Below are 25,552 nucleotides of genomic sequence, written 5' to 3' on the forward strand. Positions count from 1 at the left end.
CTGCCCTTCCTAATTTGAAGAGGAAATTTGAATTTTTTTCCTACATTATTTTCACCAGGAGATAGATACTCGCAGGGCTTGATCCAAACAACTGTTGAAAATAGATTCTGTTGTGGGGAAATTGTTTTTCTGTTTACAGTGGTGCTGGGAATAATTTTTTTCCTCACATTTCATTCCAGCAGAAATAGAGGAATTGGGGAATGTGGGTAAAGGAATTCTGTTGGGGAGGGGTGGGAAATGGTATAGTTGATTATTTTGATTTGTATACTAGCATATATAGTGTTCATTGTGATGAGAATTTTTTTCATAACATAAAATGATATAATGAAAGTTGATAATAACAGCAGAATAAATGTTAAAATGTGCTCCAGTTGTATAGTTTGGCAATTGCCTAGGATATGATATGATACTTGATTATAGTAAGTGTTAGTCTAGTCTACAGAAATTTAAAAGTCTTAAGTTTATTGTCACTTGGGGGAGGGTAGATTGATTTTTAAAGAGATGGACTGGTAAATTTTTTGTATTTATTCACAAGGCTGGCTTGTATATTAAACAGGAGTTTGTATTAAGAAATTAATATGCTACACTATTTAATAAAGGAGGCATCTTTTAGTCTGAGAATTCGGCCGTGCATTGAGGACAAACTAGGGAATTCAGCTTCACAAGAACAGGTTTCAGACATTGACGTTACCACAAGTCCAAAAGGGAAAGGTGACAGACCTCCTCAGAATGGCAGGGAACTGAGGCCTAATAGGAAATATAGCCGAAAACGTGGATTTCCCTCAAAGGTATATTTCACAATATTAATTTGGGAAGTCTCTAAATGAGCACCTCTCTTGTTCACATTTCCTCTTCCTTATTTGCCTTTCTGTTGCTATTATTCTTAAGTATGTAAGCTATTAACATGGCTAATTATACTGTAATTTGCCTTAGTAAAATACTGTCCTTTAGTGTTTTTATTCTTCTCGGCTTTCTTATACTCTCCTATGGGTTATATGTGGCAGCTGTATTTAATTTGTATTAACAAAGAACTTAATCCATTTTCTTTTTTGCTGTTGAGAACTCAAAATAGAACATTCTTAAACCTTAACCATTAGTTGCCTTTTTTTTCTTGATATTTGTATTCATGGATGAACATGGTGCTTTTAAGTTTTGTCTTAATTCTTGCAGTCATTCATTAAAGAAAAAGAAAATGGAGTAAGCTGTTAGCTTTCCTGTCTTTCTAAGAATGATGTATTTTTATAGTGCTTTTTTCCCCTTTTTTCTCTTGTGGTTTATATTTTCTTTTTTTGAAAACCCCTTCCATTTTTTTTTTTTTTTTTTAAAGAAAAATACTAAAGCAAGAAAGTTGACTTGTTGGTAATGTTTCTCCTGGTTTTTTTTCCTCCACTGTTTGCTCTAAATTTTTCATGATTTCCATAAAGGCACTCAGGAAAGGTTTAAAGACAGCTCTTTGTGTGGTTACACTTAAAATAAGTTTCAGTAAAAGCGTTTGTAAGAAAGTACCCGTTCCTATTGGCAAGGAAAAAAATCCTATTTTAATAAGTAGAGATTAATTTCTTATGTTTTATTAGTAGCTTATATTAACTAGGGGTGGTCTTTATTTTGTTATGCACTTTTTTTTTTTTTTTTTGGGCTGTTTAAAAATGACAAAACCTCTAAATATTTTGGCAGGTTTTGGTTTTGTTTTGCTTTGTTTTGTTTTTTCCTGGCTCCCACAAGGATTTAAGGATACAGTTTGAAATCAGCTAAGATGATCTTACTATGAAATATTAAGCAAAAGTTGCCCAATACAACAGAAGAGTAAATTGAGTGGCTGATTATTTTTAAAACTAGTAACATTAGAGAAGAGAAAGTGTGAGACTCAATAAATATCCTTTGGAACTTAATGTTCTCTTTAAGTTTTCTGAACAGTGACAAACAGGAAAATCTGCCAGTGTTTCTTTTTTTTCCGAAGCTGATATATTTACTTTTAAAAACCATTTTTCTGTTTTTTAGTTTCCTTGAAAAATAGCCGTATGTGTGAATATTACTGTCTATTGAACTTCATTCTTGGAGTTTATTCCAATTGATTCTCTTTAATCTTTTGATTCTTAGGGCCATCCTAGGGTAGTAGTTCTGTCAGTACTCTATTCGTAGTATTATTTTATTAGAAAAAACTCCTCATTCTCACCAACTGACTTTATTTTTCCTCTGCTATGCAGAATTGTATTCTCCCTACCTCATCTTCATTCCCTACTTACCATTTTTTCAAGACGTCATACTCTTTTAGGACAGTAGGAAAAAAGTTCTGATTTAGAGCTTAAAATAACCTTCTGAGTTGTAGCTTGATAGGAAATGGTTGATACTCTCCAGCTGCTTATAAGGACAGAGTCCATTTTCTGGAATATTTTATAGACATGATGACACTTAGCATACTTTTTAAAAAGAAGCCTTCCACAAGTACCTGTGCCCTCATTATTTTCTCATACTCCTCTTTCCTACACATTCACTAACAGCTTTTAGAGACTTTATTAAGCTTTTAAAAATATTATCTACTATTTTTTTGATATTATTTCCATCATTTCTAGTTATTTCATGTGGGCTAAGTTTGTCTCCCAAACCAGACTATGTTTCTCAGACATGGTGTCTCAGACTTTTGTATTTAATACTACCTGAGCACATAATTTTGAGGCTGGCAGTATGGTGTGGAAAACACCAACCTAGAACTTAGGAACCTGATTTGCCCTGTGATACTGGACTTATCATTTCTCACCTTTCACATGAAAAAAATGGAGTACATATTATCTGAAGTACTTTTCAGCCAAAAAAATAAATTTGGATCCATGAAAAATTATTGGAGGAACCTCATTTGACTACAGAAAAGGAAGAGTTTTCTGAAATTGAAATTTCAATTCTGAAATTGTATGTAGTTTAGGAGTTCATGTCTAAGTTAAATTTTTTATCTGTAAACTAAAAATGTACTTGAGGGAGGTGACTCAAAAAGTTTAAGTGAAAATAGTGTTTGAAAGGTGAATATATGCTTCACTTCCTTTTTGGATTCCTGTTCTGTGCACTGTCCTCTTGACATGTTCTAATCCCTAGGTATTTTTATTTCCAGTTTCTCATTTTCCCTTTTTTAAGATTTGTAATTCCTTCTTGCCTCCCTCAGCTCAGATTTCCTGATTATTAGTTTGAAATGTTAGTTATATGGATGCAAGCAAAAGTTATTAAGTAGTAATAAACTCTCCTAATTTCAAAATTGTTGGGAATTCATTTTTGGATTAGTGAAAAATCTGGAGGTAATTGTGTTTCCTTTAATAAATAGTTCAGAATTCTTTATAATTTGAGTATCAGAGTTTTACAAATAAATGTGTAACAACTGGCACCTGGGTGGCTCATTTGGTAAAGCCTCTGCCTTCCTGCCTTCTGCTCAGGTCATGATCCTGGGATCCGGGCTCCTGCTGCGTGCCCATTCCCCCTGCCCCGCTTAGCGGGGAGCCTACTTCTCCCTCTCCCTGTGCCCCGTCCCCCCTCCCCCCCATTGCTATCTTTATCTCCCTTTCAAATAAGCAAATACAATCTAAAAGAAAATGTGACTAACAAGGATTAAAGTTCTTTTTAAAAGTTTGCTTCTTAAAGGGTAAAAACCCAGAATGTTAGTCAACTATTTAAAATTAGAGATCTTTAAGGTTTCATTGAAGGTTGAACTACGTATTTTTGAGAGCTGGGAGGATTATAAATAGAAATAAGCCAGAACTAAGAAAATGAATTCTGACAGGAATGAATGTTAGTGTTAGCAACTTAACTCCACTTCTATAGGTGAGGAGAAAACTGAGTACACAGTAGTTAATTTGAAAAAGGCTTTAGTTTTTTGGAATTTTGAGACAACAGAAAATCTTTAGTAAGTACTGATATGACCAAGATAGTTGCTTCTCTTCCACGTTCGTGAAATCTAGTCAGTCAGTACAGGATAGAGGCAGCACTAACTGAGTTCTCTGATTTGTACATCAGATATTCCTACCACAGTCTTTCTACTTCCTTATTTGACCTTACTTTCTTCCAGTATTTAATTTAGAGCCGTATACTTACTCACTTGGGAAGGTAAAGAGAAGGGATTTTTGCAGAGTATCGAGAAAGGATGTCACCCAGGAGGGAATCTCTGGAGCCATCTGTGTTTCCATAATTTCTCCAGGAATCACATGTACATACATAAAGTAGATCAGTGCATTTTTACCTTGAAATGAAATTATTGAACTTCTTTATTCTCCTTAATAACTTTGGCAGTTGGGATTATTCACTTAAAATATGCATAACCCCAACCAAACTTTGGTAGCAATGCAAGTTTAAAATTGACTAAATGTTTCTAAGTTAATAGGAATATTCTGTGTAAATATTCCATAAAATCTTTAAACTTCCAAAATAGAAGGTTTTTAAAAAGGTAAATTATTGAGGAAAAATTCCAGTATGGTATATATACATTTCTTATGTAATTTGGCTTATACTTTATTTTTCCCCAGTTATATTTAAATTAGTTTCTTTGCTTGATTGACTTTTATTTTTTTCTTGTTGGGTTAAATTTCACTGGTTTTAAGATTAATACTTAACATTTTATAATTTTTTAAAGTCACATCTATTTAATCTAGTTCCTCTACTTTTAGATAAAATGATAGCTTTTGGAGGGAATTTCTGAGTATTTAATTTCTCAGATATAGCTAAGTAAGCATAATTCAAAAGAAAACATAATATTGCTATCTTCAATACAAAATATAAAGTTTTCTCCTTTATTTTATGCTTATGAAATGAGATGTAAGTAAATGAAAGCTGCTTACATCAAATTATTAAATAAAAGTGTTTCTATAATTTTTGTCCTTGGTTAGAAAATAGTGGGTTTTTGTTTTATTAGTGTTTTTTAACATCACTTCTAGAAGTGGGGCAGAATGTCTTTTAGTCTGATCTTCAAGGATATTTTTAGGATATTAACCTGGTATGATCTGTTCTTCCTTTTTGATAAGGTCTGGATCCTTCGTTTGTGTGTGGGGGTGTGTGTGTAGCTCTTTTTGACCTTTTGACCTGTTTTGTATGCTTTTTTTTTTTTTCTTTGTTAATGCCTCTTCATGCTAAGCCATTGATTATGATCTTTTACTGTGAATTACCTAACTAACTTTACATGGCAGGCTATCTCTGTATCATCATTTTATTCTTACTCTTTTTTTCTTCAAGTCTACTGAAACTACTTACCATTGTGTTTTTAATACTAATTTATCATCTGTGTCTGTGCTGTACCATTGGTAGTTGAAACAGGAACATGAATTTTAATAATCATATATAAGTATTGTTGGTTTTATTTTCCAGGCCAGAGATCCTCAGCAGGAGCCTATGGAAGAGATAGAAAATTTGAAGAAACAGCATGACTTATTAAAAAGGATGTTACAACAGCAGGAGCAGCTGAGAGCTCTGCAGGGACGACAGGCTGCGCTTCTTGCTCTGCAGCACAAAGCAGAGCAAGCTATTGCTGTGATGGATGATTCTGGTAATGTGACAGTGTAGCATGTTGTTATAAGTAAGGCTCAATTGATAGTGGTATTGCAAGGTGGATACTGGTTATTATATGATCAGATCTTGATTGTTGACTAGTTTAGAAACCTACATATGAGGCTTACCCTGTCCTGTGCTTTTCTCTGGTTATGCAGAAAAGGTTGCAGGGACAACTCCTGGCCAACATTCTGTACCGGGCAGCCAGCCAGCTCGCTCTCCTTTTCATCAGAGAGTACCCTTAAGAGGTAAAAGGAACAGGCTGTAGTTCTGTTTTTGTACCTCACACTGATAGGGCTCTTCATGGTTTTTTTTCCCCCCACTTTTATTTACCTGGGATTGCCATACTTTTCTTGCCTACCAAGGAAAGATCAAAACCTTAAGGGAGAAAATACATGAATTTGTAGAGCTCCTTTAGCTTCTCATGTTGGTAGTAGCTCTTTTATTTCAGTTAGGTGCCCAGTTGTATATACTAGTTCCTTTGAACTGTATTTATATTCTGTATATAGTCTTCCTGAGACTCAGAAACGTTTTTTTCATTTTTCCTTCTTCCTTCTTAGCCATGTATTATTTAGGTGGAAATTATACTGAATTCTTTAGTATGGAGTCTAATTTTATAGTTTCAACATCTTCAAACCTGTCAAAACCTGTTTAATTTCTCATTAAGCTGAAAACAACTTGTTACCTAGTAAAACTCAGTAAAAACTAAGGTATATTTCCTAGTCTGTTATCCTAGTCTAATGATAATTTATTTCCTGTGGGCTATTTTAGGTCCTCACTGAGGTTACCTTGTTATTACTGAATTTATGCTGCTGTCCACACCTAGCTAAGTGGCTTAGCCCTCTGATCACTGTTATACATAATTTAATTTTGTGTTTTCATATGGAACTGTGTTACCTGCAAGTAACTTACTCTTTTGTAATAATTATATAATTGTATATTTTATATATATAATATATATAGTAATAATTAGATACATTTTCAAAACATTTTTACCTTGTAAAGTCCAGTATTTATTAGCTTTTACATTTATATTTAGGAAATAGATAATTTAGAACAAAACAAAATATTTAAACAATGACATACTAGTTAATGGCTAATGACTTAAGTATTTTAAGTATTTTTCAAGTTCTAGATTTCAGAGATTTGCCTGTGGTGGTGATGATATTTCAGGTACTTAATGTTTACATCATCTCATTTGATTATCAAAAAATTGTAGGTTAGTCACCAGAACTTTTTCTCTTAATCTCATGTGGGAGGGAGGAGCTCAAACATAGAATTTGTGACTTGCCAATACTTACATGATATATTAGTAAAATCAGATTTCTTGAATTCTAGGTCAGAGGTCTTTTCCTGAATATGAACTTTCTTATTTTTCTTTAAAGTATACTGTGAAGAGGCAGACACCAGGAGTAGAATGAGCAAAGGTTTAAGATTAAATTTATTTTTTATATGACTTTAAAAAGAATTTTAGGTTAGTAATTTTAAAGCATTTTCTCTTGTATTTATGAGATTTCTGATGAAAAACCAGACTGATATTTAATCTTCTGGTATGTAAGTGAGGCAAAATAATAGTCATGGGAAAGAGTCGTACTTTACTGAGCTGGCATTATGTGTTGGTAATCTGCACTGTAATTTCTTTCTTTTCAAAATGGGGTTTGCATGGATACTTGGGATTCTCTTTAGCCCTGAAATTCTAATTTCTCTTTGAAAAAGGTAGTATTTTTCCTTAAAACAGAAGCAGTTTATAGCTAGTGTCTCTTTTAGAGCTGGAAAGGATAAGCATTGGGGTGGTTGGATAGTAGAGCAGTGACCCCTTGTCAGAATTATCTTTGGAATACTGCCTCAGGAATACTGCCATAGGAAGATAAAAGCGATGGTCTTGTAGTATGCTTTTATCACAGGCAACTACTTTAGTAAATAATCTGTTCTACTGACAGGGTAGAACAAATCCAGCTGGCAAACTGTGGCCAGCTGGATTTGGCCCACTGCATAAAATAAAGTTTTATGGAACATATCTATGCCTGTTTGTTAATGTATCATTTGTGGTTGCTTTTTTCCTGCAATGGCAGAGTTGAGTGGTTGATACAAAAACTATTTCCACAAAGCCTGACTAATGTACTCTCTGAATCTTTATAAACAATTTGCCAATCCCTGTATTAGAGCATTGATTCTACTGGGGGAAGGTAGGGATTGAGACCTGTCAGTATCACTGTGCTTTTTCAGATTAACCACTTTCCCTGCCACTCCCCCAACCCAAGCCTGATAGGCCTGTCCTCTCCCTGCTCCATTGCGTCATTATTCTTAATTGGAGTGTTGCAGTGTCCCCCCTCAAATGATGGGACAGAAAAAGATGAATCGCTGAACTAGAGTCTTCTGTCCCTTTGTTTTCAGGTTAGTTAGACATTTCTATTAAAATGATTGTTTGGGAGGTAAATCTGAGGATTAACTAGTTTTAAATTATGTTAGGTAAGATTTTTTTAACACCCCCCCCCAAGTTTATTTTTAGCTTCTCAGAAATTGAAAAGTGTATTGATTGTTTGCTTTAATGAATAGTTATTAATTTTCCTTCCAGTTGTAACAGAAACTACAGGTAGCCTATCTGGAGTTAGTATCACCTCTGAACTAAATGAAGAATTGAATGATTTAATTCAGCGTTTTCATAATCAGCTTCGTGATTCTCAGGTAATTTAATTTTTTTTGTATAGTTGAGTTTAAAATCATATTAACTAAGCCAGTTGTTCCCAAACTTTACTATAGCATAAATATCACCTGGCATTTTGATTAAAAAAAAGAGGGGGGATCATTGGGATCACTGGGATCCCCTCACTCCCAAAGTATGTATGATGCATAAATCATATATGTATGATTATGTTGCTGGTAGTCTGGGGACTATTCTTGGAGAAACACTTAATTAGAGGAAAATCTGCGTTGAATGCAGTGATAATTGAAACTTTCTCCTTGTATGCTAGTAGATAATATGCTCTTTTTTCCTCTCAAAGATTCTTTATGGTCATGGTCATAACCTCTAAAGCTTAAGTTATATTTGAATCTGTGTCCGTAAGTAGTTTACTGACAATTTTGGAGAAAGTTCTTAAGTTTAATTTCAGAGATAATAAATGTTACAGTTTGATAACCTTTGTAAGTAATGATTTAAATGCAAAATTTCAATCTATGGGTCTTGAATAAGAAAGGGTGAAATACTAACCTCTTCACTGGAAATTAGTATGAAGAGTCAATGTTTCCTGTCTGAGGACCAGGTAAAAATAAATGAATATTGTCTACCACATTGTAGAATTAACTTAGCAATATCTAGCACTTTTTTTTTGGTGACCCAGCAAATGTCCCATCTCAGAGAAATTCTTTTCCATGTTCATGAGGAGATATATATATATATAAGAATTTTTGCGGCAGGTTTGGCCAGTAGCAAAAATTTAGAGGCAATCTAAATGTCCATAAACAGGAAAATGGATTAATAAACTATGATAAATGCATAGAGTGAAATCTTATAGTCAGAGTAAATGAGCCAGAGTTATAATAAATGAAAAACATGAGTTTAAGAAGGATACTACTTGGTTGATGTTTAAAAATTCATGAAGGATGTATATCTTATGTAGGTACAATAATAATGGAAACATACGTGCTGGTAGACACCTAATTCCAGATTGTGTTTATCTCTGGAGAGAGTAATGAGATTGGGGGCTTGGTATGTATAGAGAGAGCTTTAGTTAGATCTGTACTGTTACATTTCTCTTAAAAAAAAAAAAAGGAATTGATGCAAATGTGGCGGAATGTTAAGGTTTAAGCTCAGTGGTGTTTATTCATTTTATGATTTCCTAAGCTGTAGTGGATTTTTGAAAAAAATTTTTAATAGAGAACCATAGGAAAGAGATGGTAGGAAAAACTGATTAAGAAGTTAATGATGATGATTCTAAAAAGATGGCATGAGAGATAATGATATTTTTGAAAGTTTATATAAGGCATGACATTTTTAGCCCTTAATTTAGATCCAGATAGTAATTCAGTCCAGTGAATTCTAGACCACTGTGTAGTAATGTGTGTCCATAAAACCATATAGATGTTATTATAATGGCACATCAGGAAATAGGTCATTTGGGAATTAGAAAGGCATATGCTTACCCACCAGCACAACCTAGGCAAATATTTATTGCTCTTTATAAGGAATATTTATGTGTTTTTAAAATGAGAATCAAATCTTTCATTGCCTTGGTCGTCTTCTTTTTTTTATTTTAAATAAGCCTCCAACTGTTCCAGACAATAGAAGACAAGCAGAAAGTCTTTCATTAACTAGGGAGGTTTCTCAGAGCCGGAATCCTTCAGTTTCAGAACACTTACCTGATGAGAAAGTACAGCTTTTTAGCAAAATGAGAGTATTACAGGAAAAGAAACAAAAAATGGACAAACTGCTTGGAGAACTTCATACACTTCGAGATCAACATCTGAACAATTCATCGTGTAAGTAAAGCTGGCTCAGCAATATTAGATAGGGGACACATGAGTATATGTGCTGGCATGCAATAGTTAATTTAACTTAGTAAATATCTGGTGAATGAATGAACTCATAGTCACTGAGGAAAACTATAATATTTGAGGGGAAATAGGACTTACAACGCAATATATGTTGATAACCAAATAGATGGGAGATCTGTAATTTGGTAAAGGGAAAGAATAAACTTGGGACTTGAAAAATTGGTTGGATTTTAATTCAGGGGAAAGAAAAAGATAAGGTAAACTATTAGGTACTTCAACACACATTACTGGATTTTTTTTTTAGCATATTCAGATTTTCCCTTAAAAAGAAAACTAATCCAAATTTATACTTTGATTTAAGAAAAACTATCAAACAGATTTAGAAAGTATTTATTTTAAAAAAAGACATGACATGATCCCGGCGTCCTGGGATCGAGTCTCACATCGGGCTCCTTGCTTGGCGGGGAGCCTGCTTCTCCCTCTGCCTCTGCCTGCCTCTCTGTCTGCCTGTGCTTGCTCACTCTCTCTCCCTCTGTCTCTGACAAATAAATAAATAAAATCTTTAAAAAAAATAAAAAATAAAAAATAAAAAAAAGACATGAGGGGCGCCTGGGTGGCTCAGTAGGTTAAGCTGCTGCCTTCGGCTCAGGTCATGATCTCGGGGTCCTGGGATCGAGCCCCGCATCGGGCTCTCTGCTCAGCAAGGAGCCTGCTTCCTCCTCTCTCTCTGCCTGCCTCTCTGCCTGCTTGTGATCTCTGTCTGTCAAATAAATAAATAAAATCTTAAAAAAAAAATAAAAATAAAAATAAAAAAAGACATGAAAGACATATAGTACATATGGCTTAGTGCAAAAAATTTGTAACTTGTACCGTTTATAACTTATGGACTATATAAACTGAAAAGTTTATAACTTTTTTGAAATGAATTGTCATTTTAGGAGGTATAGGAAAAGCATAGTCATACTAGTTACACTTTAGGAACCACCTTTTCTGCATTACAGATGTTTTATTGCTTCTGTCTCATTGAGATCCAGTTACTGGTCCTCATTTGCTCTCTTCACACCTTCTCAAGCCTGCTTCTTGCCTCTTGTAGTAGGAGCTCTAGCATAGAAAACTGACCAGTAAGGTCAACCCCAGCTGGTCATAATTTTTCAACATCCCAGCTGTTGTCTTATTAAAGAAAAGACAAGGGATAGAAAAAACATCTCTGGAGTCCCTGTTCCTTATTCTTTACCCATCTCTTTTTCTCTGCTGTCCCCCCCAATAAACCTTAATATTTCCTACTGAAACATTCTCCTTTCTTTTCCCAAGACCTCTGTTAGTCTCTCTCGAGTGTAATCTAGTCCCGATGCTAATTTTTTTTTTTAAGATTTTATTTACTTATTAGAAAGCGAGTGAGAGCACAAGCAGGGGGAAGAGGAAGAAAGAGAAGCAGGCTACCCACTGAGCAGGGAGCCCAGTGTGGGGCTCGATCCCAGGACCCTGGTGTCATGACCTGAGCTGAAGGCAAAAGCTTAACCAACTGAGCCACCCAGATGCTCCCCCCATCATGCTTATTTTACACAGATGACACAGTTAAGGAAAACTTAAAATTTGAGAGTGGTACTGACTCATGGTCAGTTTTATATACATGATAAAGTAACACTCTGCCTACTGATGACTCTAAGAAAAGATTTTTTTCATACTGGGAAATAGTGTGAAAGCAGCACCAAAAGGTAGAACAGTCAAGGGATAGAGCAAAGAGACTGCTGGAAACCAGTTGTAGCAATTCATAATGTGAACAACAAATTATGATGGTTGTCCCTGTGAGAAAGAGATAAATGACTGTAGTTTTAAAGTGTTGGAGATGGAGAAGAGCAAAGATTCTTAATCTTTATTCATTGCCCTTGAAGGCATAAGGTATCTTTGTCTGATCCGTGTGGACAGAAAGTAGTTAACATACATTTAAGACTATAGAAGATAAGCCATCATCTAATTAGAAAATTTTATTGTTGAGTTATATTTCATGGGATGAAATATTTCATGGTCACTTTAAGTTTGTTTTATATCTTTTAGAACAAGGAAAATTCCATCTGGGAGACCAGATAAAATTACTCTGAGCTGTGGATTTGAAATGCTCTTTGGGGCTTAATCCCCTACGGTTGTAAAGCATTGTTGATGGTGTACTGAACATGATACACATTCGCCCTGAGTTTTTGTTTTGTTTTTGTTTTTTAAAGATTTTATTTATTTATTTGACAGAGCACAAGCAGGGGGAGCAGCAGGTAGGGGGAGAGGGAGAAGCAGACTCCCCAGTGAGCCGGGAAACCAATGTGGGGCTTGATGACAGGATCCTGGGATCATGACATGAGTTAGCAAAGTTAGCAACTTAACCAACTGAGCCACCCAGGTGCCCCACATTTTGCCCTGTTTAACTTAACCTAGAATTGGGTTTATCAGAGAAATATACTGGTTACTTTTTAAGATAGAATATAATAGTTCTTGTCAATTTCAGCCTTGTTTTTCCTTATTTTTGTCTTTCTCTTTTAAGTCTGTTTGTTGAATAAGCAGCCTGGCTATTGGATACATAAGTTTCTGAAATTTAAAGCTGCAGAATTTAAGATGTTACTGATTTTTACTTTTTATTTTTATGTAAGCAAACTGAGTAAGTGTGGTTTGAGGCCATATTTGTTTATTTATAGTAGCTGGTCTTTGTTTTGTTTTGTAGTTGTGCCTTCTTCATCCTCTCCACAAAGAACTGTGGATCAGAGAAGTACACCTTCAGCTCCCTCTGCGCCTTTAGGCTTAGCACCAGTTGTCAATGGAGAATCCAATAGCTTCACGTCATCTGTTCCTTATCCTGCTGCTTCTCTAGTTTCTCAGAATGAGAGTGAAAATGAAGGACATCTGAATCCAACTGAAAAACTCCAGTAAAATATTTTTACAAACATTGCTTACATAGAATAGAATTGAATAATGGGGATAAATTAAGTTTTTTTTTCCCTTGTTGAAAATTCTGGAAAAACTGAATTTACGTAATATGATAAATATCTTTATCATATCGTGTAACATATCATACCGTATTCTTCTAAGAATATGTGTATTAGAAGTGTATGTGCAGAAGAAGTATATGTGTGTTATATCTGCCTTCTTTGAGTTGTCCAAGAGAAATGTGACATTATAATACAGGTACCTTTTGTAAGCTAATGCATTCTCATTTTCCGGCTAAAGGATTAGAAATAGCTGGGATTGAATTAGAAGATTTTTATATTCAAATGATTCTAAATTCAGAGCCCGGGCCCTAGAGTCACAAAGCCTGGAAACTGTATCTCACAAGGCTGTGTGACCATGGACAAATAACTTATTCTCACTTTACCTTTGTTTCTTCATCTGCAAAATAGGGATAATGATATACCTGTTCATAAAGATATTTTACAGATTAAAAAACATTGGCATAATTTCTGTCACTTAATAGAAACTGAACAAACTTAATGTTTTGGGTAAGTGTGTGTTAGATCTCTGTGTGTTACAGATCAGGAACCTTCTGTAAATGCCTAATAATGTCTGCATCACTGATTTGCCTGAGAGGTAGTATTTAAGTTGAATATTTAGTACTTCACTATTAAGAAACCAAGTTGGCTTCAAATGAACACATGAAACTTTTTTTTTTTTATACTTTTTGTCTGTAGTAGGAAGGATACAAGAAAATTGGATGATGAGATATTGAGTAAGCTATTCTTGAAATTGAATTCATTGCTTTTTAGTCACACCCGCTAGATTTTGCACTAGGTTTGAATGTTGTCTTTGCTGGCTGCTTTTATATGGAAATATACTGCATGCTTTATTTTGCTGAAATGAGTATTATGTATGTATCTTTGTTATCAGGAAGTTAAATGAAGTTCGAAAGAGATTGAATGAACTGAGAGAATTAGTCCATTATTATGAACAAACATCAGATATGATGACAGATGCTGTTAATGAAAACACAAAAGATGAAGAAACTGAAGAGTCAGATTATGATTCTGAACATGAAAACTCTGAACCTGTTACTAACATTCGGTAAGAATTCGAAGTTTCTTTTTCTAACATGTTCCTCCTAATTGAATGCTTCTATTACGGAACAGGAAAACCTCAATAGAATGCCACTTGCTTTTTATTTAAGCTTTTCTCCCATAAGTCTGCTTAAGTCTACTATTTTGGCCAGCGTAAACGTAAGTTGGCCTGTAAAGAAAAACAAACGGAGAAGCACTGAGTACAGTAGTTTAGTAAATTTGCTCTTTGTTAGATAAAATGCAAGTAACTCATAAGAAGTATCTAACTCATAAGAAGTATTTTCCTGCCTTTTTATTTTTAGATATAACTTGGATTTTTTTGGATATTTTTCTTAAATTTCCAAATAGAAGTTTTTGAAAAGCAAGAGTCAATTATTCACAGTAGGAATTTAAATAGAGAAATAGCCAGTGATGTTCATAGTTTGGAATTATTTTATCAGCAGCTCTAAAAACTTTGATTTTATTTTTAATTCTTAGGTTTTTTTTTTCTTTTTTTCTTTTAAATAACTTCAGGCTGTTTTCTTTCTTTTAGAAATCCACAAGTAGCTGCAACTTGGAATGAAGTAAATAGTAATTCTAATGCACAGTGTGTTTCTAATAATAGAGAAGGGAGATCAGTTAATTCTAATTGTGAAATTAACAACAGATCTGCTGCCAACATAAGGGCTCTGAACATGCCTCCATCTTTAGGTATGATTGACTATTGATGTATAATTTTGCCATATTGTTTTTTTGAAATGGATTTTCTTTCATTAGTATTCTTCTTAAGTTTATTAAATTACTGATTTCATACATGCTTTTAGCAGATTGTCACTATAATAGAGAAGGAGAACAGGGGATTCATGGTGCACAAGGTGAAGATGATGAAGAAGAAGAAGATGAAGCAGAAGATGAGGGAGTCAGTGGGGCTTCATTAACTAGTCACAGGAGCAGTCTGGTTGATGAGGCTCCAGAAGATGCTGAATTTGAACAGAAGATCAATAGACTTATGGCTGCAAAACAGAAACTGAGACAGTTACAAGATCTTGTTGCTATGGTACAGGTAAATATTGCTTGATTTTTTTTTCCAAAGACTGTTAAAACGGTAATTCTTGAGTCACTTACTTTCTTTTAGTGTTAGAGTTGGTATTCAGTTGTTCAGGTACCTTCTCACTGCCTTCTGAAACATGAGGCAGATTTGTTTTGCATTTTTTTCTTGTGCTTCAATTTTTCCACTTTTTATTATGTGAAAAGGCTTCATAATGCAGCTTCTCTATTCTTGAATCCCAACTCAGTTTCTTTTCTATCTTCTTATCCTTTATAGGAATGAATTAGGCCCGTTTTTAGATGAATAAGAATACCAAATAACGCCCATCTACCAACTTAAAATTGCCTACCCAGTTTTGTAATTGAGTCAGCTCTAACTCTTTAAGGTTTTATTAGAATGATATTGCCAAAAGTTAAAATTTCATTTGAGGTTCTCAGAGAAATCATAAGTAAATATAAAGTTAAATAGAGTTAAATGTTTTTTAAAAAATGCAGTAGTTCATCCCAGCAGCCTTCCCTCCTCCCACCTTAGTAAGTGTATTGATTTTTAACAGAAGGTGTGGACCTACCTTTAGGAAGCTAAGAACTTAGTTGTTTTTCCAGTAGTCATTACAGATGTAAGATACTCTCATTTGTTTTTGTACTATGAGCTATTGGCACTGGTTTGGCAAACTAAAGACCAAAGTGAGAGAATAGAAAATCATAAGCAAGTGACAGTGGACTGGACATCGATTATTTGAAATCATTAAAATAAAAGTTACAGTTTAAGGGACACCTGAGTGGCTCAGTTGGTTAAGCATCTGACTTGGTTTTAGCTCAGGTTGTGAACTCAGGGTTGTGAGATCAAGCTCTGTGTTGGGCTCTGCTCAGTGCAGAGTCTGCCTGAGATTCTCTCCCTCTCCCTCCACTCTTCCCCCACTCAAGTGTTTTCTTTCGCTCTCTCTCTCTTTCAAATAAATAAAATATTTTTGAAAGGTTAAATTCTAAGAAAAATTATCTAGTAACAAGGGTTCCCATATCTGATGGTATGTTTTTAATTTTTTTTGTATTCTCTAGGAAGCTTTTCTTAGGTAGCTCAGTGTCTGGTCAAGATAAGAAAAGGCAGCTTAATGTTAGCCATTAGTGGGTAATTGGCAGCTCAGATTATAAATGTACTTTTTTGTTGTTTTAGTACTTCATTTTATGTCATTGGTAGGGGATGAACTCTTCAGTATTCTCTAAAAATCATGTACTTAATGTATTACTTTAATTTTTATGTTATGTAAATTTTATTGAACAGTGGTATTTAAGGTATGAATTGGATAATGTCTTTAGATTTCAAGATTATTTTAATGATGCTTCTTAGGATGATGATGCAGCAGATCATGGAGTTATCTCTACCAATACTTCAAATTTGGATGATTTCTACCCAGCAGAAGATGACAACAAACAAAATGCAAATAACACTAGAGGAAATGCCAATAAAACACAGAAAGATGCTGGAATAAATGAGAAGGCACGGTATGTTAAACTCATGGGCTTCATTAAATAAAAATTTAGTGCTTATTATTGAGAAGGTACTTATTGACTAGGTTCTGTATTAGGTCATGCTTAATGCTATCATCAGATTTATTGGAATCTGTAAATGTAATGTCAATTTAATTGTAGAGAGAAATTTTATGAGGCTAAACTACAGCAGCAACAGAGAGAACTCAGACAATTGCAGGAAGAAAGAAAGAAACTGATTGAGATTCAAGAGAAAATTCAAGCATTGCAGAAGGCATGTCCTGACTTACAGGTAACTGGGAACATTACTTCTTTACATTTATATGAAAAAAGATGTTTAAAATCTAATGTCATTGGAAAGTACCCTTGCCTTTTCTAGTACTGAGGTAACACATTTATATCAGTATTATGATTAATAAAACTAATGAACTAATGAAAGGGGTTAGGGATTTGAGTTTATACTATGAAAGACAGCACATAGGATTTGACTCTGATTACTTCTATTTTTCACTTGTTGGGCTACTTTAGATTCAGAACATGAGTATTCGTACCTATTAAATTAAAATATTCTGATTTCAGGGGCTCCTGGGTGGCTCAGTGGGTTAGGGCCTCTGCCTTTGGCTTGGGTCATGATCCCGGGGTCCTGGGATCGAGCCCAGCGTCGGGCTCTCTGATCAGCGGAGGGCCTGCCTACCCCTCCTTACTGCCTGCCTCTCTGCCTACTTGTGATCTCTGTCTGTCAAATAAATTAAAAAAAAAAAAAAAAAAAACCTTAAAATATTCTGATTTCAGCTTTGCATTTCCATCTTTTATTGGCCTAAAATTACATAATAAAGCCCTTAAACCATCATGAATTACCTAAAGAAATGAATTAAAATATTCATAGTTTGCTTATTAAGTAGTACTTTTTGATACTGAACGAAGAATGAGTAATATTTGAACGTTTCAGGTAATCAGGAGTAGGAGTATAGTTAATACAGGAAGTGAACACCAATTCTTTTTGAGATTTTTCTTAAAATGTTCTGGTTAGCTTTATTCCACAGGTTTTGTTTTCAAAGAAAGGGAAACACATCCATGATAATTCTCTGTAACATTTTTTTGTTGTCCTAGACTTCTAACCTTTTCTATTTTATCTAATCCTTTTTCCTTCTCCTTAGTCTAATGTCCAGAGGAATAGATACAAGAGTTGGGTTTGAGTATATGAAATTGTCCACAGTAGCATTTTCTCCCTCTTGGCTGTTGTTCCTGAGGCTTGGCTGCTACTCATCCATTTCACCCTGTGTTTTCATCTTTGTTTTCTTAAATCTGGCTTTCTTTGGATCATGATGGCAATTGAAGTCTGATAATAACTAATTCAATATGGTACTAGAGCCCCAGAGAAATGGTAAAATAACTGCTTTTATGAAATTAACGTAATTGCTTTAATTCCTCATAATGGTTTTTACTAATACTTTTTTAGCTGTCTGCCACTAGTGCGGGTAATTGTCCCACCAAAAAATATATCCCAGCTGTTACTTCAACCCCAGCTGTTAACGGAAATGAAACTGGTACAAGCAAATCTGGTTTTGAGCCTGAAGATTCTTCAGTAGTAGATAATGAGGTATTGTATGTTGTACTTGTTGTTCCGAGTCTTATGTCACATCTTAAAGAAGGAAAACTGAATACCTGTGAAACATGTTTTTAAATGCAGCATGTTTTGTGTCTTTTAGCTGGGAGGAAATAATTTTTTCAAAAAAGTTATTAAGTTGGGATCCTTTCAAAATAATTTCAAAATTATTAGCAAATATTTGGCAGAATTGTATTTAAGGAATAGTTGCAGCAAACAGTAATCATTTCAGTTAGGAAGATCTGTTCTTTGGCCTTTTGTTTATATGTGATTTGTAGAAAACATTATACCTTTCTCTAAATAGTTGATGAAGTGTATTTGGCCACTACTTTCATTAAAAAATTCATGCCTAATTTTTTCTTACTGTGAAAATACTGTTTTACCATGGGATATCTTAGTGTAAAAAGTATAGAGTGAGAATAGAAGTCTTTGTATTTTATTCTTTAAGGCTAAAACAAATCCGTATATTTTAACTAAGTCAACTCTGACATTTAAAATAATAGCTGTGGTCAGAAATGCGAAGACATGAGATGTTAAGGGAAGAGCTACGACAGAGGCGAAAGCAGCTTGAAGCGCTCATGGCGGAACATCAGAGGAGGCAAGGTCTAGCTGAAACTACATCTCCTATGGCTGTGTCATTGAGAAGTGATGGATCTGAGAACCTGTGTACACCTCAGCAGAGTAGAACAGAAAAGTAAGAGAGGTGTTTAAATCTTTTTTTTTTTTTTTTTTTTAACATCACCTGCTAAAGGCATGTAGGGTGGGCAGCTTCATTTCCCCTCTCAGCTCAAATCTGCTCTTTCACTGAGGCTACTGTTCAGGCATCACCTTTGTGGTTCAATTTAACTAAATCCAGCTATTTTCTGTTCTAACTTCTCAAGGTACTTGATCAGATGGTGATACAGATTTTCTTTGAGTTAAGTTTTATATGTTCTTAGTTAAGTTTTATAAAAAAGTTACCTTGTAGTACTTCCCTATCAGGCCAAAAATAAGGACATTTTTACTTAAATGAGGAATCTCGTATTTGTAAATTCCCTAAGGATTAGGAAATTCACTTTTGGGCTGCCTGGTTAGCTCAGTTGGTTAAGCATCCAGTTCTTGATTTCAGCTCAGGTCATGATCTCAGGGTTGTGAAATTGAGCCCTGCATTGGGCTCCACACTGAGCATGGAGTCTGCCTAAGATTCTCTCTGTCCCTCTTCCTTTGCTCTTCCCACTCCCACACCTTCCTTGCATGTTTGTGCTCTCTTAAAAATAAAAAAATAATTAAAAGATAAAGTAATTGCTTTAAAACATTTAGTTTTTAGCATTTACATTTGAAATTTCTGTATTTAGAATATTTCCAAAAAATTGGCCATCTGTAAGGTTGCTTAATTATCTGTATGGGAGTTTTCAGAGCTAACATCTTGAAATTCAGATTTGTTGTGACCTTACCTTTTGATATCCTCAGATGGCATTCCTGGAACATTGCACCAAACTTCTGTTCCTCATAGAAGAACTTGTTCTGTTTTGAAGTCCCAAATGTACCTTATTTACCAAATTTATATCTGTAGTATTTTTTTTTTCTGTTTGGAGTACCAAACATCTGAATTTTGGAAAAGTTCTTTGGATATTTTTCGTAATAAGCATCTAGGTTTGGGAACCATGGCTCTAGAATTATGCTTTCCAATATGGCAGCCATTACATTACCTACCTGTACCTATTTAAATAAAATAAAATTAATAACTCATTTTCTCAGTCACACCAGCCACATTCTAAGTGCTCATTAGCCATGTGTACCTAGTGGTTACTGATTGGATACATGCGTACAGATCATTACTACTATTGCAGAAAGTTCTTTTGGACAGCTCTGCTCTAGAAAACTGTCGCTCAAGGTAAAGTTAAAAATTGAGGGGGTTTAGTTTAGGGAAAAACTTCTAGGGGATACAATTTTCTATTTGAAGAATTGTTTTGTGGAAGGCAGAATAAACTATTTCATATATCAGGAGTGGAGAGAGTACCACCCATCTATGTTGGTACTTTTATTCAGTGAAATTTTATAAACAAAATGTTTCACATGCATACATATGTACATGGTACAGTGTCTGGCACAGTAGTTGGTAAAGTATTTAGCCAATCGCCAAAATGATCTCTTATTTTTTATCTCTTAATCTCTAGAACAATGGCAACTTGGGGCGGTTCTACTCAGTGTGCACTGGATGAAGAAGGAGATGAAGATGGTTATCTTTCTGAAGGAGTCGTTCGGACGGATGAGGAGGAGGAAGAAGAAGAGCAAGATGCCAGTTCCAATGATAACTTTTCTGTGTATCCTCCTAACAGTGCAAATCATAACTCTTACAATGTAAAAGAAACTAAGAATAGGTTAGTTTCACTGTTCCAACTTTTTGTTTGATTCCTGACGTCTCAGGTCTTTGTGACACTAAGCACTTCTCTGATGCTTTGAACCTACTGGGTGTCATAATTTAATTCAGTTCTGACACTACTTGGAATTAGGGCAGATGCCACAAGTGAAGGGCTCAGTCGCACAAGATTGCCCTCACTTCAGATGTCAGTTGCAAGTCCAAGTCTCCATGTACTCACACTTCTGTTTGGCTTTGCTAAAAATGTGGGGGTTCCCACAAGCCCTCCTCAGGTTTTATAATTTGTTGGAACAACTCATGAACACTGCCTATTATAAAGGATGCAACTCAGCAACAGCCAAATGGAAGAGATGCATAGGACAAGGGATGGGTGGGGGAAGGGGCACAGAGCTTTCATGTTCTCTCAGAGTGCGCCATCCTCCCAGCATTTCAATGTGTTCACCAACCCAGAAGCTCTCCTAACCAGCTTGATAAGGAGTTTTTGTGGAAGTTTCATTCCCTAGGCACAACTGATTAAATCATTGGCCATTGACATTAAACTCACTCCAGACCCTCCTCCTCTTGAAGTTGGCAGTGGGGCTGAAAGTTCCAACCCTCTAAACACTTGGTTGGTTTTTTTAGTGACCAGTCCCTGTCCATGAAGCTATCTAGGGCCTCCAAGAGTCATTAGCATAAACTTAGCTGTGGTTCAAGGGGGTCCATTGTGAATAACAAAAGACACTTCTAGGTCTCAGGAGATGCCAGGAGTTTTGGGAGCTCTATGCTGGGAATTTGGGACAAAGACCAAATACATTTTTTATTGTATCATAGAGTTTTTTCAAGATAGATCCCAACTAGACTGGATCAAGATTCATAAGCTTTGATCTTGGCTTCTTTTTGGGGGAGTTAAGCAAAACTGAAAGTCATAGATACTGAAAAAGACCTAGCAACGTAATATTCATTACATTGTTATTTCTAACGGTGAAAAATGTTTCATGAGTGGAAGATGGTTAAGTAGCTCCACTTGATGATGGCATTTCATGTGGCTAAGTTTAAAGCATGAAGAATAGAAAAATGCTTGTGATATAATAAAATATTTTCATTTTGTAGAATATAGAATTACATGGATTTGTCTGTGTAAGACATTAAAAAAGAGTAGAAAAAAAAAGATAATTCACAAGGCTAGAAATCTAGAATTCCCTTTCCCTCACCACCTCCCCCTCATTTCCATACTTTTGAAGTCCTTTGAACTTAAACTTTGATCTTAAGAAAATGTTGGTCTATGAACCGTGGTATCAGGATTTAGTGCCAGATTTTAAAAACCAAATAATTACATTTGATGACCTAGCTCTTTAAATCTGTGTTAGGTGGAAGAACAATCGCCCTTTTTCAGCAGATGGAAATTATCGTCCTTTAGCTAAGACAAGACAGCAGAATATCAGCATGCAGCGTCAGGAAAACCTTCGCTGGGTGTCAGAACTCTCTTATGTAGAGGAGAAAGAACAATGGCAAGAACAAATTAATCAGCTAAAGAAACAACTTGATTTCAGTGTCAATATTTGTCAGACTTTGATGCAAGACCAGCAGGTAAAGTTTACTATGAAAGTGCATTTTTTGTATCTTGTTTCTGAAGCATGCACATTTTTCTCAAGTCATCAATAACTGTTATGACAATTTGTCTTTCCATAGACGCTATCTTGTCTGCTACAAACTCTTCTCACGGGTCCTTACAGTGTGATGCCAAGCAATGTTGCCTCCCCCCAGGTACACCTTATCATGCACCAGTTGAACCAGTGCTATACTCAGCTAACATGGCAACAGAATAATGTGCAAAGGTAATGTGTTTCTTAGGAGCAGTAAAACTATGTAGTAAATGCTAAAGCTCAGCATGTGTTTTATAGTTATCTTCTGGGGGGGAAAGGACATGAGCAGAATTGAATATTCAAACATTTTCTATACCCGAAAATTTTACTAACAATGATTTGCCCGATGTTCCCTTTTAATACTGTAGACTTTAGTTTTTTAAAAATTTTCAGTGTTCAGGGCACCTGGGTGGCTCAGTGGATTAAGCCTCTGCCTTCGGCTCAGGTCATGATCTCAGGGTCCTGGGATCGAGCCCTGCATCGGGCTCTCTGCTCAGCAGGGAGCCTGCTTCCCTCTCTCTCTGCCTACTTGTGACCTCTCTCTCTGTCAAATAAATAAAATATTTAGAAAAAAAATTTTTTTTTCAGTGTTCAGCTTCACACTTATATCAGGTGATCTGTATGGTATGTAAATTATATCTTGGTAAAGTTCTTAATAACAAAAATATATGAGTTTCTTATAGTTATGCTTTTTATCTGGTCAAAGTGGTAAGTGTGGTTCTTGTTCCAAAGGCCAAGTTATTGAAGTAAGCCTGCAGGACAAGCAGATGTTTCTTGTAGTAAATATTAAAACAGTCCATCTCTTTTGCATGCTCTTGAATCACTTTTTACATGTCCTTTTTTATGAAGGTATTGTAAATAGACGGTAATATAACTGATTTGTAAGTTACTAACTTCTCAAATATTTGTAGGTTGAAACAAATGCTAAATGAACTTATGCGCCAACAAAATCAGCACCCAGAAAAACCTGGAAGCAAGGAAAGAGGCAGCAGTGCATCACACCCTTCTTCTCCCAGTTTATTTTGTCCTTTCAGCTTTCCACCACAGCCTGTAAATCTGTTTAACCTACCCGGATTTACTAATATTTCATCATTTACACCAGGTAAGTGACTACAAACTTAAGAGGAAATAAATAAATGCAAAGTGCTTGACAATATTCTTTGTCTATTGCATGGAGTTTAATTGGTCTCTTCTGGAATGGTAGGAGGTGTATGCAAAGAAAGTTACGAACTTTTCTACATTGATTCTTTGTGGTGAAAACTTAAGCTTGCAATGGTTGCTAATGAAATCAAATCAACTACTTATGAGAGGTTGCTTAGTCTTATACCTTTGAATTAATTTAACACCTATTTATAAAGGAAAAAGGGTATTAACCTATCTTGTGGCTGCTGCACATCGGGCACTATGTGGTTAGGGAGGATACGTTATAGACTAAGGTTTAGCTTAGGCTTAAATTTAATTTTATTTAGCTTTGGCTTTTATTTTTTCTGCACCTGTTATGTCTCAGATACCATATAAATGACTGTGATTCAGATGAGTAAAATGAACACTTAAAGTCATTTAGAATCTAGTGAGGAAGCTAAGCATGTCAGTAGGTGCTCCGCGCAGTGCCATGGGGATGGTAGCAGTGGTACAAATGATGGGAGTTGCCTTTCCTTAGGGCAGGAAATTATCAGCAGGTCTCTCCCCCCCACTCCCTCCGGAAAGCACGTTATTTAAAGAATGAGCAAAATTTATTTCCAGGGATATTAGAGGAGAAAGGACTTCCTAATCAGTGGATCCGCTGAGAGTTACAAAGCAGTGAAAGAGTGTATCACATAGGGAATTTAGAGGTCATTAAGTATGGCTAGTGTTCAGGGCCTTAGCAGGGGAAGAGTAATTGATACAGCTGGAGAGCAGCAGAGACTTTCTGTGCAATTCAAAGGACCTTAGACTTTCTTTTGCCTTCCAGAGGGGTCACTGAAGGATTTTGAGCAGGGGGATAGCATGAGATTTCTGTTTTAGGAGTATCACATTAGTAATAGTGTTGCAGAGATTTGAGAGAGGAGCCAAGAGTATCCTATGGTGAATAGGAAACCGAAGGCTGTTTGTTGTAGTAATACCAGAGAAAGGACAGCTGGATCTAAGGCATTGGCAGGAGGGGTACAGAACTAGGAGTAAATCAAAAGACTTTCTAAAGGTAGAATAAATTAAGTGATCAGTTAGATGAGGTGAGTCATGAAGGAAGTGGAATTGAAGGTGTTTGCCAGGGAATATAGGAGGAGAAAAAGGGTTGGAAGGGCTGGAGGGCTTTGTGAATATAAATCAATAAAAATAGCAGTGTATTTTCTTAGCAGGATTATAAAAATAATAGCATCAGCACATTTAACAAGCGTTTTAGTTCTTGAGCACCGATGAATATCGGCAGCAAACATTTTTTGCGTGGCTTTCTAGGTAACAGATAATATTAAAAATAGGCAGTTCCTTTACACTAATATGCCTCATGCCTGTGGCAGCCCTGGGCAGACTATTCATTCTTCACAAACTAATATTGTGAAGCCTTTTCTCACCCCTTTTCCCCCACCAAGTTGTTAGTCGCCCCTTGCAAGTATATCTCATACGGCACTGTGTGGTAAGAACTTAGTTCTATTCTAGTTTTCCAGTTAAAGTAGAGTGGAAAGAATATAAGCTTTGGAGTTGTGCAGACCTGAGATCTGACCTCCTCTTACATTTACTAGCTGTTTAATCTTTGAGCCGGTTTTCTTCCTGGTAAAATTAATTTAATACCTATGTCATAGTGTTGTTTGAGCATTAGACGAAATAACATGTAAATAAATAATCCTCATCCCTTCAGAGCTAAAAGGTTAGAAGTAATAGTATTTGACATTCATTAGCTTACCGGGTACCAGACGCTTTTAGGCATTTACCTGTTACTTTGTTCAGTCATCACTGCCAAAAAGCTAGTGGGCTGAACTGTAAACAGTGATTGAACAAATGAATATTAGTTTAACAGTTACTTGTTTTGGTGGATTTGAGTGACACATTTAATTAAAACTTTTAATTTTGTATTAAGGCCTTTAGGTACTTCTTTTATTGTTGTCTTACCTATTTCTTTTATTTATTAGGTATGAATTTCAGCCCTTTATTTCCTTCTAATTTTGGAGATTTTTCTCAGAATATTTCTACACCCACTGAACAGCAGCAACCATTAGCCCAGAACTCTTCAGGGAAAACAGAATATATGGCTTTTCCAAAACCTTTTGAAAGCAGTTCTTCTGTTGGAGCAGAAAAACAAAGGTACTTGATTGTGAACCTAATCCATTATTTTCTTAAATGTTACTTATATGATTATATCTATTTATATTTAATTCGCAAACACAGTGAGGAAGGATGCTTGTTATTGTTTGGCTTGTTAGTATTGAGAATATTCAACTGCTAC

The 25,552-nt window shown here is 35.3% G+C and overlaps 1 protein-coding gene across 31 annotated transcripts in view; it reads left to right on the forward strand.

The window, feature by feature from the left end:
- Positions 1-25,552, forward strand: part of PCM1 (pericentriolar material 1) — an 83,024-nt gene that overhangs the window by 16,353 nt on the left and 41,119 nt on the right. For 10 of the 31 annotated variants that reach the window (XM_032844911.1, XM_032844914.1, XM_032844909.1 and 7 more), the window contains 18 exons: positions 600-788; positions 5,335-5,512; positions 5,673-5,762; positions 8,090-8,199; positions 9,774-9,990; positions 12,713-12,914; positions 13,870-14,043; positions 14,569-14,726; positions 14,840-15,078; positions 16,408-16,562; positions 16,710-16,839; positions 18,007-18,147; positions 18,657-18,847; positions 20,310-20,513; positions 21,859-22,078; positions 22,181-22,326; positions 23,046-23,236; positions 25,239-25,410. In XM_032844911.1, coding sequence (XP_032700802.1) covers positions 600-788; positions 5,335-5,512; positions 5,673-5,762; positions 8,090-8,199; positions 9,774-9,990; positions 12,713-12,914; positions 13,870-14,043; positions 14,569-14,726; positions 14,840-15,078; positions 16,408-16,562; positions 16,710-16,839; positions 18,007-18,147; positions 18,657-18,847; positions 20,310-20,513; positions 21,859-22,078; positions 22,181-22,326; positions 23,046-23,236; positions 25,239-25,410 — 3,107 coding nt within the window. The remainder of the gene's footprint in view (positions 1-599; positions 789-5,334; positions 5,513-5,672; positions 5,763-8,089; positions 8,200-9,773; positions 9,991-12,712; positions 12,915-13,869; positions 14,044-14,568; positions 14,727-14,839; positions 15,079-16,407; positions 16,563-16,709; positions 16,840-18,006; positions 18,148-18,656; positions 18,848-20,309; positions 20,514-21,858; positions 22,079-22,180; positions 22,327-23,045; positions 23,237-25,238; positions 25,411-25,552) is intronic. The other 21 variants (XM_032844924.1, XM_032844926.1, XM_032844932.1 and 18 more) reach the window with 5 other exon arrangements.

Source organism: Lontra canadensis, unplaced genomic scaffold (genome assembly GCF_010015895.1).
Source record: "Lontra canadensis isolate GAN:19392208 unplaced genomic scaffold, GSC_riverotter_1.0 scaffold159, whole genome shotgun sequence".
NCBI lineage: Eukaryota > Metazoa > Chordata > Mammalia > Carnivora > Mustelidae > Lontra > Lontra canadensis.